At 38.1% G+C, this 16,415-nt stretch overlaps 1 protein-coding gene across 1 annotated transcript in view; it reads left to right on the forward strand.

Moving 5' to 3' along the window:
* The window catches only part of LOC124555753 (hemicentin-1-like), an 817,128-nt gene that overhangs the window by 472,950 nt on the left and 327,763 nt on the right, over window positions 1–16,415 (forward strand). Inside the window, exon 32 of the mRNA XM_047129776.1 lies at window positions 12,449–12,629. Coding sequence (XP_046985732.1) covers window positions 12,449–12,629 — 181 coding nt within the window. The remainder of the gene's footprint in view (window positions 1–12,448; window positions 12,630–16,415) is intronic.

Genomic DNA, 16,415 nt, shown 5'->3' on the forward strand with positions numbered 1-16,415 from the left:
GTTGTGTGGGTGCAACATAAGAATGTCTGATTCTCAGCACATACATGTGATACAGATCTTGTGCCTTTGTCCAAAAAATATATATAAGTGCATGTAAACTCCCACTTACACTAAATGTGAAATGGAGAGTAACGAAAGCTTAAACATTATTTTGTTCTCCCCTTAAACTGTACTTAATTATGTACAACACAACAAAATTCCACAAAAACAATTTTCCTTTTCTTAGAAAAGTTATGCATATTATTATTATTATTACTGGCAGTCACTGCAGTTGTATAAATATATTGATAAGCATAAATGTTATACAGCAGATGCTCTTAATTTCTTACTCTCATATTTATCTGAATCTAAAAATTTGTGAACAACCAGAATGTATACCCACTAGCCGCTACTGGGAAAAGGCAAGCCTAAGATAAGTAAGTTTCACAAAGTAATGGATCCAAAGATTAAACATGGCTAGCACAGACTAAGAGAAAGAGAAGAATTGTACCATAACTATGAATAATTACTCAAATGAATGTGATAATGGAAGCTTAAATTCCATGGATATCTTTGTAAAAATTTTGAGTGTGTTTTTGTGCTCTGGTGGAGGATGGTGGGTTAGGGTCACTCAGAAGCTTTTCAAGGGCAGTACAATCCCCATATTATCCAATACTTCATATGATAAGCTGGAGCCCACATCTGGTGGCTCTAGATGATGGGCCTTGACACACAGACCTAGTGGCAAAGGGTTGTACTAGGTCACCAGCAGCTGCTATTCTCAACGCAATCCAGGTGTTACGTGACCTTGGGTAGTTAACATCCCCAGCTGGCAGTTGAATGAAGTTGGGCTCATGTGGCAGACGACACAGGCTGCCACGTATGAGGTGTCACTGGGAATCACTGATGCTGGCAGTGCACTCTAGTAGCTCAGTGACTGGGAAGGTCTCAGTTCGATCCTCAGCCCATCGAGCGGCAGACGGAACTCCTGGAAGATGGTCCTATCAAGATGACAGGGGCAGAGCTACTTCACTGTGGAAACTGACACTATGGCAGGCACCAAATCAGTAACTCACAATTCAGTGACCTGACTGGATGGATGGCCAATGTTTATACACACAAAATGAGTCTGTTGTGGTGTTGCTGCTGCAAGTGTCACATATTCTATGTGCTGAAGTGTCCCTGGTTTTGGTAAGTAGCCAGGCACTGGCTGAGAGGTATGTGGTGGTAAACAGCAGGTGCTGTGGTGCAATGTTGTGCCAGAATATTGCTGTAAGTTGGCCTCTATTCAATTCTGAGCCCTCTTGCATACGCCTGTGCCATTAAGAACATATGAGAAGTGTAACAAAAGTTGTTTTTCATATATAGAATATCAGACCATATATTTTTGATAAAGTGATTATGAGAAATTGGAAAATACTCTAACAAGGCTAAATTAAAACAATATGACATTTTAAGCTGAATGGAGTACATATGCCTTGTTCACACTTTCAATGGTTTCTGTGAAAAAAGTCAGTGATAACATTATCTGATTCAATGTCCATGAACCATTGAAGTAGTTATTATGCATGATAAATCACAAACAGCATATCTGCATTATCCGATGTGACACCCATGACCTACTCGAACAATTTATAAGTGCTTCTTAATCAGCTTCTTAAGTTATTTTGTATAGGGGAAAATCTTTTAATCATTCAAGTAAATTTTTCTAGGGCCATTAGCATTACTGCGTGTTCAGATATACTAAACATATTGTGACTATTTTGGAGCCCAAAAATCTCTGCTGTAGCTATCAAATGAATCCTACAACCAGCAGTTGTGTGAAAATGGAGTAATAGTGGCACTAATGTGACAGATAGTGACACTAATGTGATAGTGGCACTAACGCAGTAACAGTAGTGCTGAATTCGATACCATGTAGTTTGAACTCAAGAAGGCATCCATTACAATTCTTTACTGATACCTATTGAATATAATATAAAAATATTGGATTATTTTTGTCATAGGACTGGAGGAGTCCCAAAAAAAGGAAATCAAGTACATCATTCTCAGTGAGGATAAATCATAAAATGTGAATATAGCTTCAGATCTACATCTACATCTACATCTACATCTACATCGATACTCTGCCTGGCAGAGGGTTCATCAAACCACCTTCACAATTTTCTATTATTCCAATCTTGTATAGCACGCAGAAAGAACAAACACCTATATCTTTCCATACGAGCTCTTATTTCCCTAATTTTATCGTGGTGATCATTCCTCCCTATGTAGGTCAGTGTCAACAAAATATTTTCACATTTGAAGTAGAAAGTTGGTGATTCGAATTTTGTGAGAAGATTCCATTGCAATGAAAACGCCTTTCTTTTAATGATGTCCAGCCCAAATCCTGTATCATTTCAGTGCCACTTTCTCCCATATTTCGCAATAATACAAAATGTGCTGCCCTTCTTTGTACTCTTTCAATGTACTCTGTCAGTCCTATCTGCTAAGGATCCCACACCATGCAGCAGTATTCTAAAAGAGAATGGACAAGCAGAGTGTAGGCAGTCTTCTTAGTAGATCTGTTGCATCTACTACGTGTTCTGCCAGGAAAGGGCAGTTTTCTACGTGTTCCTTCCAATTGAAGTTGTTTGTAATTCTAATTCCTAGTTATTTACTTGAATTTACAGCCTTTAGATTTGACTGATTTATTGTGTAACTGAAGTGTATTGAATTCCTCAGCACTCATGTGGATGACCTCACACTTTTCATTATTTAGGATCAACTGCTAATTTTCGCGCTATTCAGATATATTTTCTAAATCTTTTTTCAATTTGATTTGCTCTTCTGATTACTTTATTAGTTGATAAATTACAGAATCATCTGCAAACAACCTAAGATAGCTGCTCAGATTGTCTCCCAGTCCATTTACATAGATGAGGAACAGCAAAAGGCCTATAACACTATCTTGGTGAACACCAAAAATCACTTCTGTTTTACTCGATGACTTTCCATCAATTACTACAAACTGTGACGTCTCTGATAGGAAGTCACAAATCCAGACACATAACTGAGATGATATTCCATAACCATGCAATTTCACGAAAAGCTGCTTCTGTGGTACAGTGTCAAAAGCCTTCCAGAAATCGAGAAGTATGGAAACGATCTGAAATCACTTGTCAATAGCACTCAACACTTCATGTGAATAAAGGGCTAGTTGTGTTTCACAAGAATGATGTTTTCCAAATCCATGTTGACTGAGTGTCAATAGACTGTTTTCTTCAATGTTATTCATAATGTTTGAACACGATATATGTTCCAGAATCCTGCTGCATATTGACGTTAATGATATGGGCCTGTAATTAAGTGGACTACTCTTACTACCTTCCTTAAATATTGGTGTGGCCTGTGTAACTTTCCAGTCTTTGACACAGATCTTTCCTCGAGTGAATGATTGTATATGATTGTTCAATATGGAGCTAATGCATCAGTATACATCGAAAGGAACCTACTTCGTATGCAGTCTGGACCAGAAGACTTGTTTTTATTAATTGATTTAAGTTGCTACACTACTCTGAGGATATTTACTTCAACGTTACTCATGTTGGCAGCTGTTCTTCATTCGAATTCTGGAATATTTACTTCATCTTCTTTTGTGAAGGCATTTCAGAAAGCTGTGTTTCATAACTCTGCTTTGGCAGTACTGTCTTTGATAGTATCTCCATTGCTATCATGCAGAGAAGGCATTGATTGTTTCTTGCCGCTAACATACCTCATATACCACCAGAATCTCTTTGGATTATCTGCTGTGTTTCGAGACAAAGTTTTGTTTTGGAAACTCTTATAATAAGCATCTCACATTGAAGTCTGTGCTAAATTTCGAGCTTTTGTAAAAACTCACCAATCTTGGGGATTTTGCATCTGGTTTTTTTTTTTTTTTTTTCATTGTTTCTGCAACAGTGTTCTGACCCGTTTTGTGTACCAGGGAGGATCAGCTCCGTCATTTGTTAATTTATTTGGTATAAATCTCTCAATTGCTGCCAGTACTGTTTCTTTGAATTCAAGCCACATCTGGTCTGCACTTATATTATTAATTTGGAAGGAGTGATGATTGTCTCTCAGGAAGGCATCAAATAAATTTTTATCATCTTTTTTGAATAGGTATATTTTTTGTTTAGTTTTGGAGGATTTGGGGGTTACAATATTCAGTCTCGCTGTGACAACCCTGTGTTCACTAATCCTTGTTATCCATTTTGATGCTCATTATTAACTCAGGATTATTTGTTGCTAAGAGGTCAAGTGGGTTTTCACAACCATTTTCTATTTGCATGGGCTTATGAACTAACTGCTGGAAATAATTTTCAGAGAATGCATTTAGCAAAATTTTGGATGATGTTTTATGCATACCTCCGGAGTGAAACATGTATTTCAGCTAACATATCAAGGGTAAATTAAAGTCACCACCAACTATAATTGTATGAGTCAGCTACATGTTTGAAAACAAACTCAAGTTTACTTTGAACCTTTCAGCAACTGTATCATCTGAATTGGGAGGTCGGTAAAAGGATCCAATTATTATTTTATTCCGGTTGCCAACATTGACTTCTGCCCATACTAACTCAACGGAACTATCAACTTCAATTTCGAAACAAGGTAAACTACTTCTAACAGCAACATACATGCCACTGCCTACATCTACATCTACATTTATACTCCGCAAGCCACCCAACGGTGTGTGGTGGAGGGCACTTTATGTGCCACTGCATTACCTCCCTTTCCTGTTCCAGTCGCATATGGTTCACGGGAAGAACAACTGCCGGAAAGCCTCCATATGTGCTCAAATCTCTCTAATTTTACATTCATTATCTCCTTGAGAGGTATAAGTAGGGGGAAGCAATATATTCAATACCTCATCCAGAAATGCACCTTCTTGAAACCTGGACAGCAAGCTACACCATGATGCAGAGTGCCTCTCTTGCAGAGTCTGCCACTTGGGTTTGCTAAACATCTCCGTAATGCTATCACACTTACCAAATAACCCTATGATGAAATGCACCACTCTTCTTTGGATCTTCTCTATCTCTTCTGTCAACCCGACCTGGTATGGATCCCACACTGATTAGCAATACTCAAGTATAAATCAGACAAGTGTTTTGTAAGCCACCTCCTTTGTTGATGGACTACACTTTCTAAGGACTCTCCCAATGAATCTCAACCTGGCACCCGCCTTACCAACAATTAATTTTATATGATCATTCCACTTCAAATCGTTCCTTACATGTACTGCCAGATATTTTACAGAAGTAACTGCTCTACCAATGTTTGTTCTGCTATCATATAATCATACAATAAAGGATCCTTCTTTCTATGTATTCGCAATACATTACATTTGTCTATGTTAAGGGTCAGTTGCCACTCCCTGCACCAAGTGCCTAGCCGCTGCACATCTTCCTGCATTTTGCTGCAATTTTCTAATGCTGCAACTTCTTTGTATACTTCAGCATCATCCACGAAAAGCCACATGGAACTTACAACACTATCTACTAGGTCATTTATATATATTGTGAAAAGCAATGGTCCTACAACTCTCCCCTGTGGCATGCCAGAGGTCACTTTAACGTCTGTAGACGTCTCTCCATTGAGAACAACATGCTGTGTTCTGTTTGCTAAAAACTCTTCAATCCAGCCACACAGCTGGTCTGATATTCTGTAGGCTCTTACTTTGTTTATCAGACGACAGTGCAGAACTGTATCGAACGCCTTCTGGAAGTCAAGCCTACTGTCTTTAGCCTATCCTTTCGGAACACCATTAGGTTCTTCACAAAAATTCCAGCTGAGCTTATCTCTGTCTTTAGCCAGCATTCAGTGCATGGTTGCAGAACTGTCTGAGCCTCTGAGTCAGACCCTCCACTGGGCTTTGTACCAGAGGTCCGCAGACAGTCCTGTCGACTATGCTGCAAATAGTCATCTCTGCTTTCATCTTGCAAGCAAGACTGGCAGCCTTTGCCACTTCTGTTAGCTGCTCGAAACCAGAGAGAATCTCTTCTGATCCAAAGTGACACACATCATTGGTGCCAACATGAGTAACCACCTGCAGTTGGCATCTGGGAGGAACTGTTCCACATCAGGAATAACTTCACCCGGTATGCACGTGGAGTGCACATTGGTTTTCTTTCCCTTCTTGGCAGCCATGTCCCTAAGGGCCCTCATAATGTACATAACATAGAAGCTCACAACTATCAATAATCCCACCCTCTGTGATTGTCCAGATTTTGCAGGCTGAGAGGTTTCCTCTGAAATAGGACAGGCAACAGCATCTGGCTCAGTGACAGTGTCAGCCACAGACAGCACTTTGAACCTGTTTGTCAGACAAACCAGGGAGGACTTACATGCTGCTGCCAGGGAACTCTTTCACCACCTGCTATGCACTGGTTGATCTCCCACTCGACCACAGGTGAGGGTTCAAGCTCAGTGCGAGCAGTAACTGGGCTGGCTACTGGTGAGGGCCGATCGGATGACTCAGACATGCTGGACATCTGTTGGATCCGCACAGCTGGCCCATATCAGTGGTGCCCATCCACTGCAGCCTCAAGCTGTGCAGCCAAAGCCATCACATCCTGAAGCAGAGAGAAAAATGTCACCAACTCGGCTCGCATCTGCACACAATAATCGCAATCCCTGTCCATACTAAAGACCATGGAAAACTAAACTATGCAGATAAATGGACTATCATCACGTGCTGCACAATTCTACTGTAGACCCTGATGAAAATGCAGGAACTGTGTCTAATAAATTAGATTAATATGCAGAGAGTCAAAAACCTAATTACCAAAGCACTCAAGTGAAACTAAATAATTCACCCTGATTAGGAACTTGTAATATGTCACAAAATTGCTTTACTTTCTGACATAGATGAAATTATTGTTAAAAATAAATAAAATTTGTTAACAACTCAAGTTTAGAGTAATGTGGGAAGACCAGCAGTAGAAGGCACAAGAAAGAATATTATAGTTTTTTTGCTAGTAGACCAAGGCAAAGATCTTGATTTTATATTATTCAGTCTTGACATATTTGCAACAGTCTTCTTCAACCTGCAGTCTTGCTGAATATTCCACCATCCTGCCTCCACACATTCTGAAGGTCAAAATTGGGTATGACATTCTTGCATTTGTGTGTCAAATCTCTGCCTTTGCAATTTTTTCCTCTGGCTGTAATCTCAACCTTCTTTTAACATCAGATTAATTTTACAGTTATTAGCCAAGGCTTTGTATTGCTGATACTCATTGTCCAACCCACTTGCTCCTGAAACTATCCACTGCACTTGCTTCCATACATACACTTGCAACCTGTATTAGCAGGTTTCTGTGTCTTCCATTTCCTTTGCTGCTACACCAAATATACACAAGTTATTTTGCCTTGATAATTTTCTAGTTTGTCAGTCACAACAGACAGATTCTTTCCAAATTGAGCTTAATTTTTTCCATACCTATACACAGACCTTTTTAGAGTACTAAATTCTTCAGTAGGGCTTGTTATAGATTAACAAATTCTGTATCAGACTTCTGCCATTACTGTGACTATTGTAGTGCACACAATCAGGTTGACGGTGTGTTTCTTGTGCTGCATGGCACTTATTTTAAAACAGATCAGTTCTGGTATACGTGGAACTGAGACCTAAGCTTCTACCACTGGCCAGTCTGTCCCATGGTTCATCACTTTTTGCAGTGAAGTATTTGTAGCTCCCAGGGAGTATAGAGTTATTACAAAGAACACAATTGTTGACACAAGCTCCACTTGTACTAAACAACAACAGTCATGGGAACACCTTAAATTTTGACAAAAATTTGTGATTTTCAGATCCATTGTCAGACTATGTCCAACATTACAATTTTCTGCTATGGCTCTTAGGTTGGACAATGTCTGACACATTTCCATTATTTTGCTTACCATCTGTCCCATAGTTGTAATTCGCTAGGCACATAAAAGCATTTCGTACAAAGGTGTGGCAACTCAAAGCATGTTGTATTCACTTGCTTCTAGTAGGGCAATGGCCAGTAAAAAATGTTTAAGTGATTATATTGCCAGGTGGCTCCTCGAAGACATTGAGGACGAAGGAGAATTTACTGTTGAAACTGATCAGGAACAAACTTCCACCGTGTGCAATGGTATATGTTCTAGTGAATTAGAATCTGTTTATGGAATTGAAAGTGATGAAGAGATACAACCTGTAGCAAATAGCTGGAAGGTTCATCATGATGGTGATGATGATCTCATGAAGTTTTCTTTTTCTGTCACACACAAGGTCTCACCATTTCTCATAGCATTCAATCAAAACCTGAAATTGAATATTTCCAACTCTTCTTCACTGACAATCTGATTAGTGAAATTGTGAATGCTACAAAAAGATACAGAAAGTCACTCCACTTACAAAAACTCAATATGGCACTCTTGGAGGGATGTGTCATCAAAGGATGTGAAAGCTTTTCTTGGTGTAGTATTAGACATGGTCTTAAATTTGAAGGCAGAAACATTAGTGAGGACATTAACAGTAAATGCAAAGAACTTTATGTACCAAAAAGAAATTTGGCTGTTGATGAGGGCACAGTAGGATTCAAAGGAATAGTTCAATTCATGTGCTACAATCCAAAGATGCCTACAAAGTGGGGTTTATGAATTTTCTGTCTGTTTGAATCTGGAAATAGTTATGTTTTTTTTCACATTCCATAATTTGGAAAGAAAACTACAGGAAGTGTAATTGATTCTGATTTACCTTTTGCAAGCTGAATAGTGGTTCATTTGGCACAGGGATTGCTAACTTGAGCAAGTGGTTCAGGCTATCACAACTTTACTGGTATGTTCTACACAAATCCTCAACTTGATCAGGAATTGCACAAAATGAAATTTGATCTAACATCTACAGTTATGCATTCTAGGAAGAACTTTCCATCCAATTTGAATCATCTGTTTTTGTTTCCCTGACAAGAGGTTAGTGACACTTTTGAGACAATTAAACAAGGATTGCATGATTTGCAGCCAGCACAAGAAGAAAAAAGAGAACCAATTTTCTTCTGTGAAACATGCAAGAGGAATGTGGGTTTCTCCTGGGAGAATATTGTAAGAAGTTCCATACAGAAAAACTTATAAACAGCCATAAACAAAAACACCATATTTAGTTTCAGAAACTAGTATAAAAGAAAATACAGTTGTCAGTTGGCATCATATTGCATTTTATTTTCTTAAAATAGTAGCATAATGACCTGTAATCATGTAGATCCTTGTCTTCATAAAAATTGGGGAGTATGCAGTGAGTAGGAAAATTGGATTGGAAAGGGTTAACACACATGTTGTATTGTGTCTTTATCTCAGTCTTTCCCCATTGCTTGGAAAGTAACAAAGAAATTTCTTTGTCCATCTTTCATCTTTCTGTATGAGGACAGGTTCTGCTCACTTCAATTTAATTTTCAGGTATAATTATGTCTTTGTCTCCAGTCTGCTCTCTGATCTAGACTGAGGTGACAAAAGTCATGAGATAGTTATATGCTCATACACAGATGGCGATAGTATCATGTACACAAGGTATAAAAGGTCAGAGTACTGCTGGAGCTGTGAGTTGTACTCAGGTAATTTATATGAAAACGTTCCCGATGTGATTATGGCAGCACAGCAGAAATTAACAGACTTTAAACATGGAATGGTAGTTGGAGCTGTGTTTACATGAAACAGATTTGGTCCTCTGGTGCAACTGAACCAGCTGAGACCATTTTCATTTACAATGAATGTATCCATTTGGACAGTGTGGTGAAATTTGACATTAATGGGCTATGGCAGCAGACAATCCATGCGGGTGCCTTTGCTAACAGCACAGCATTGCCTGTTTATGAATGACATTGTGCCGGGCCACAATGGTTCACAATTGGTTTGAATAACATAGTGGACAGTTTGAATGAATGACCGACCATCATGAATCCCATCAAACATTTATAAGGACATAAATGAGAGGTCAGTTCATGCACAAAATCCTTCACCAGCAACACTTTTGAAGGGGACTTCCAACAACTTGTTGAGTCCATGCCGTGCTGAGATTCTGCACTATGCCATGCAAAAAGAGGTCTGACACAATATTAGGAGGTATCCTATGTCACCTCAGTTTAGTAATTTGTTTTGCTGTCTCTCCAAAATGGATCTCTCTGCTGCTCATTGATGTACTACCAAGTTTTGAATGAGTTTTACATAAAAAATCCATGTCTCAATGTTGTAATTTAAAATTTGTAGCTTAGTTTATAAAACTGTATTTAGTTTATCGTAAGAACTCCAGGCTTCTCGTATGTTTACATATTTTCCTAATCACCCAGTTTTTGCCATGAATATCAAAACTTGTCAACTGGCTCCATGGCTTTATTGTTAATTTGCACAAATTGTCATAAATAAAAATTGATAATTACATCAGAAGCTTAATTTTGAAAACTCTTTTTAGTTTACCAAAATCACTACTGACAATTTTTACTCTTTTCTTCATTTCTTTTGCAATCCAACCAGTCATTATCTTCAACTTACCTAAATACAAAAATGTGCCAACTGATTCTGTGATAAAATTGTTAATTTATACAATTTCCTTTTCAATGTATTGATGGTACTTTACCTTAGTGTTATTATCATGCTTACTTTCACCCCTTCTCTGTTAATACATGCTGTTTTGTACATAGGGCAGCAATAGCTAAAAAATGTACATTGTTAATATCTGAGAACCTTCAATCCATTTTTACTAACAAAAGTTGTTATGGATTGATGGTATTCACAGTAAAAGAGGTCGCTTCAAGCCTCTTTAGTTGTTATGTAGTCTTTTTATTGGGAACACAAGTGGTTTCACATCATTACAGGTGCATACTTAGGTGATGCAATGATTAGCCCTCACACAATTGGGAAGCTGCGATGCCCCTTAGTTCAGTTGCAAATAAAAAATGTTGAGCCATTGTAAGCTGTTGTCAATAGCAAAACATTCATTAAACACCAGTAGGTAAATGTCAAACTGAACACTTGGGTGATAAGTCCCTAAGTAAATGTGAAAAAGGCGACTGTTTATTATGCCATTGCTATGGACTGGTAATTTTTTTTTTTTTTATTTATTTATTGAGTCCTGTGATCATATGTAGTACAGTGTACATGATGATATTGGACTAATTACTAAGTTCAAAATGATACATATTTAAATAATCATTTTTCGACATGCTACCAGTTTCAATAGTTGTAGTTCTTACAATGATACAATGTTACAAATTACAGTAGCTTTAGTTCTTAACAGTTATTCTGGTCCAAGTATTCCTTTACTGAGTAGAAACAGTGGTACTGTAGATATTCTCTGACAGATCTTTCAAAAGCACAAATATTTTGTAAGCATTTTATACTATTTGATAGTCTATTATAAAGTTTAATACCCAGATAGCATGTACCTTTCTGATACAAACTGGTACTGGCTGAGGGTACATGCAAGTTATATTTCATTCGAGTATTATAATCATGTATATCTTTGTTTTTTAAAAGTATTATCATCATTTCCAATCATATACTTTTTTATGTACATTAGTGTGTCAACAATAAACATAGATGGTAGAGGTAGTATATTCAGTGCTTTAAATATTGGTTTGCAGGACTGTCGAGCACCTTGGTGGTGTTGTACTTGAAGCTCATATTAGCAAACATCCTGAATCACTTGATTCATGGTATCAAACTCAGGATGCATGTTTGCCAATATGAGCTTCTAGAAAGACACCACCAATTACCACTCCATAGCATTGGCATAACAATCGGTCACTATTTTCACATTTTCTTATGGTCTTATTACTCCATGGGTTCAGTCTGACATTCACCTACTGGTGCTCAGTGTGAATTTTGCAATTGACGACGACCCATAATGTATCAACATTTTCAATTTGCAACTGATCTATGGAACATAGCTTCCCAATTCTTTGAGGGCTGATCATTGTATCACCTGAAGATGCCCCAGTAATGGTGTGAAACCAGCAGTTTTCCCAATAAAAGACTACATAACAGCTAAAGTGGCTTGAAGAGTTTTCATCCACTGTGAATTCCATCAATTCATAAGAACATTTTTAGTAAAAAATGGTTTGAAGATGCTTAAATATTAACGATGGACTTCACTGTTAAATTCTTCAGTCTATGCTTGAGGTTTGTCTGCACTATGTACAAACAGCAAACATAAGCAAAATGAAAGTGCTTCAGATATGTTTTATTAATGATACACCTGTTTCATTTTCACAATTAAAGAATCTGAAAACTTTGTGGGCTACCAAGAACTGTTTTAGTTACATGAAGTTTCATTGTGTAACTCCTCTTCAAATTTTAAATTTCCTACCATGCATATGAAGTCATAACAGTTATAACATGTATAAATGTACTCTCATCCATTTATTCCTTTGTTAGCACATTATCTCATGAATGTTTAAGCAGTCCATGTTTCATTCTGTTGCAGATTTCATGGCAAAAGAATGGGCATCCAATTACACCAAGCACAGTACCAAGTGCAGTGCTTTCAAAGAACAAGCAGTTTCTGCTGATTAATAATGCTAAACCTCATGATGGAGGAACATATACATGCATTGCAACTAACAAAGTTGGTCAAAATGAGAGAAGTTTTGAGGTGACTGTTATGGGTAAGCATTTAATAACTTAAATCTGTCATGAGATTTCTGGACAGTTGACAAGGCTGTAATTAAGTATTCCAGAGTATAAAGCAAAATATGTAAATTATATGTGGAATATATTTTCTTTTAAAAATATATTAAAGAGATAATATTGTTTATTTCATATTGTGCATGTTCAGAACTTCACTAAAAGTGAAGTGGAAATTATAAATAGAGCTCTAAAAACCTCAGAAAAACTGAATGAAAAGAATCCTTATAGAAATCCTCATCAAACTGATAGAATCCTCTCAGGATTCTAGCTTCATTTCATGGTTTTATATCCAGAAGCTTGCAGCTGAGTACTCCTCAGCCTTTTTGAAGTGGCGACTGTTGTCTGGATGTTGCTTCCATCCTTATATAACACTGCTACCTGTAACATCACTGGTACCTAGTTCAATACAATATAAGGTAATGTTTTCATCACAAGACCAACATCCCCACTCCAGCTTTGCGATGGCTGGATCTCAAGCCATGCTTAACTGCAGACAGGCATGTTTAGCAAGTCCATTGTCAGAAATTTTTGTGTTGATCTCTTCTTTTATGATGCTGTCCTAGCAACTATTTGTCCATTTAATAATATATGTTTTACCAAATGCAATTTGGTGTCTGTTTTTAAGAGCATATTCGGGTATCGCTGATTTCTCTGCATACAATAGGCAGAAACATGTATTATATTCCACATGACACTTTTCATTCTGAGGGCTACATCATCTTTGATGGGCCACACAAGTAGTCCGATTTTTCCTGGAAACATGTAGACTGAATCTAGATTATGCCTATTTAGTAGCTGGGAAATCTTTCCTGCTGCTGAGCTATGGAATGGTAAAAATGCAAGCTTCTTTTTGTCCACATCTCAGGGACATGGTCTTTGGTGAAATAGCTGGTGAAATCTGTTTATTGTTGTAGCCATTTCCTTAACTTCTGTAAGTTACTGAGTCTTTTTAACCAGTTTCCAACATCTGAAACAGCTTCCGTTCAATGTAGTAAGGTCCTCAGAATAGAAAGTTTCTGTGCTGGATGGTGGTAGCTGGTAGTGTGCAGATATCAGTCCATATGGGTGGGTCTTTGTTGAACTGTGGTTGAGACACTGATCTGCTTTCCAGCAGATAATGATGTCAAGGAATAGCAAGACACTGTCTGTCTCTTCCTCCATTACAAACTTAATGTGGTCATGGATATTGTTGACATGGTCCAAGAACTCTTTGAGCTCTGCATGTCCATCACGCCAGACAAAATATGTCATCAACATAACAATAAAATAAATTAGTCTTTGAAGGAGCCTTGTCCAGGTCAGTGTCCTCAAAGTATTCCATAAACGGGTTGACTATAACTCAGGCTGATGGACTTATTGAGATACTGTCTGTATGGTTAAAATATTCTGAAACATAAAAAAAACTATGATGACAACAGAATGTGCTTAAATAAATCCACAAGTTTAGTCAAACAACTGGGAGAGCAGATCCATATAGTCTTTGATGGGAGCATGCATGAATAATGAGATTACTGGCCATCATATCTTCTTCAGGGTGCAGGCATATAATTCACTGGTGAAGTCAGTCATATTCTTTATTCCGCAACAAAAATGTATAGTAAGGAGGCTTGCCAGAGGTTTTGTGAGTTCGTAAGTTGGCAACCTAGTGGCAATCACAAAGCAAAATAGAGCTGTGTCCTTGTGAATTTTTGGAAGGCCGTAAAACATATCTGGTCATGGTGTCTGAGCATGGAGACTTTTAATAACAGTAACTTCAGTGAAGACTGTTTGAAATGCCCCAATGTGTTCTTCATTATTGGGTCCCATGATAATTTTTGGTTATCTCCTCCACCATAGGCTTGTTTCACTGTGATGGCTTCATTGCCCTCATCAGTTGTCAGGACTGCAGTGAGAGCTGTCTCACAGAGCTCATGAAGGCCATTATGCTCAGTGATTTTTTACATTCAGCATTGTCAGCTGCGTTTCGGAAGAATGCAGCTCATTTCTTGAGGAACTGCTTCTGCAGTTTCACTGGGAATCTTGCGAACTGCTTGTTCCGCACCACATATTATGTAAGTGAAGAGAATACCCTGTGGCAAGTCCTTTCTTAACTGCCGACATGGCACTCATGTTGGTGTTTCTGGCTGTTTTGTTGACAACAGTGCATTTTTTTGTTTTACATTCTGCCTCATGTGGTGTGAAAGCCAGCTGAATTTCTTTGTCTTTTTGTATGGTGGAGAATGTTTTAACCAGATGTAAAGTGCCACAATGGGAAGCCCATTAGCTCCTATTATAGCCAATCTATTTATGGGTACTTTGAGGACATTTTCCTGACACAGCTCTTTCAAAGACTAGTTGCTTTTATCGTTATGTCAATGACACATTCATTGTATGGTCTCATGGACATGAAAAGTTGGAATAGTTCTCGGACCACATCAACAATATCAATAACCATATCAAGTTCACAGAGGAGGTAGAGATGGTCAGTGTCTTGTCATTCATTGATACTTGTCCACCTAAAAGCAAATCAGTGTCTCAGTCACAGTGTTTACTGAAAATGTACCCACACAGTCCACTATCTGCACACTACCAGCTACTGCTACCCAGTAGAGAAATGTTCTACTCTGCAAATCTTGGTACCTGTTGAAAGAAGTGAGCCACTTACAGAATATTTACAAAGGAAACAGCTACAAAACTCAACAAAATCTGCAAGTTATTTTACCAATGACTTGTAACCAGAACAGCTCAAGTAGGACATGAAGAAGACTGCATTTTTTGCCATTCTGAAGCTAAGTACCAGAACATATTTCCTATCTTCTAAAGAAGCATATAGCCAATGCAATCATAAGGCCTCCAAGAAAAATTTGACTGCTCATGAGGCCTATGAAAGGTGATGTAGGCCTCAGAATGCCAAGAATATATAGAAAACCATGTGGGTGTTGACAGTTTTATGTTGGACAGATTGTGTGCACTATGGAACAGTCACATATACAACATGCACCTATGGTATCGGGAAAAGTCAGCAGTAGCAGAGCATGGCCTGGAAAACAGACACTTAGTTGCATTTCACAAAATATCTATTTTTAAACAGACAAATAGTTTCCATGACAGCATCATAAAAGAATTGACTGAGATAAAATTTTCTGAAAAAACCCCAATTAAAGACAGCTGTCTGCAGTTAAGCCCAGCTTGGGGCCTGGCCTTCTGAATGTTGATGTGAACACACCACTCTTGCAACCAAAACATTAATTTATCTGGCACTGGACTCAGCACCAGCAAAGTCACAGCTGGTGTCACCACTGTAGAAGGATGACAGCAGCAACCACATGACAGTGGCCACTGGACAATGGCTGAGGAGTTCTCAGTCGAAAGCTTGTGTACTTTAAACTGCTGGAAACCTTAGAGAATTTTTTCAGTATATATCACCACCAAACCATACATACCTACTGAAATTATTCTAGGGTTTTGTCCATAAATACATTCATTAAACACTGATGGTGCCATGAAAACAAGTCCCATATGAGCATGAGATGACCTGTTCTTTGAGACAGCATACTTTCGTGGACTGGAATCTGTAAATCAGTTTTTCAGCCAAGGCTGAGATTATAACCATACTGGAGCTTATTTTTGCATTATCTCTCATACATTTTGTGCCAATCTCTCACAAACCAGAAACTGGTTTGGTGAGTTCCACTTCAACATGCACACTCCAAAACAATCCAAGTTGCTGCAGATAGTGGTCAGGTGAGCATGAGGTATGCTTGTTTGTGTGAATGAATGTGTGT

This window comes from Schistocerca americana, chromosome X (genome assembly GCF_021461395.2).
Source record: "Schistocerca americana isolate TAMUIC-IGC-003095 chromosome X, iqSchAmer2.1, whole genome shotgun sequence".
In the NCBI taxonomy this organism is placed as follows: domain Eukaryota; kingdom Metazoa; phylum Arthropoda; class Insecta; order Orthoptera; family Acrididae; genus Schistocerca; species Schistocerca americana.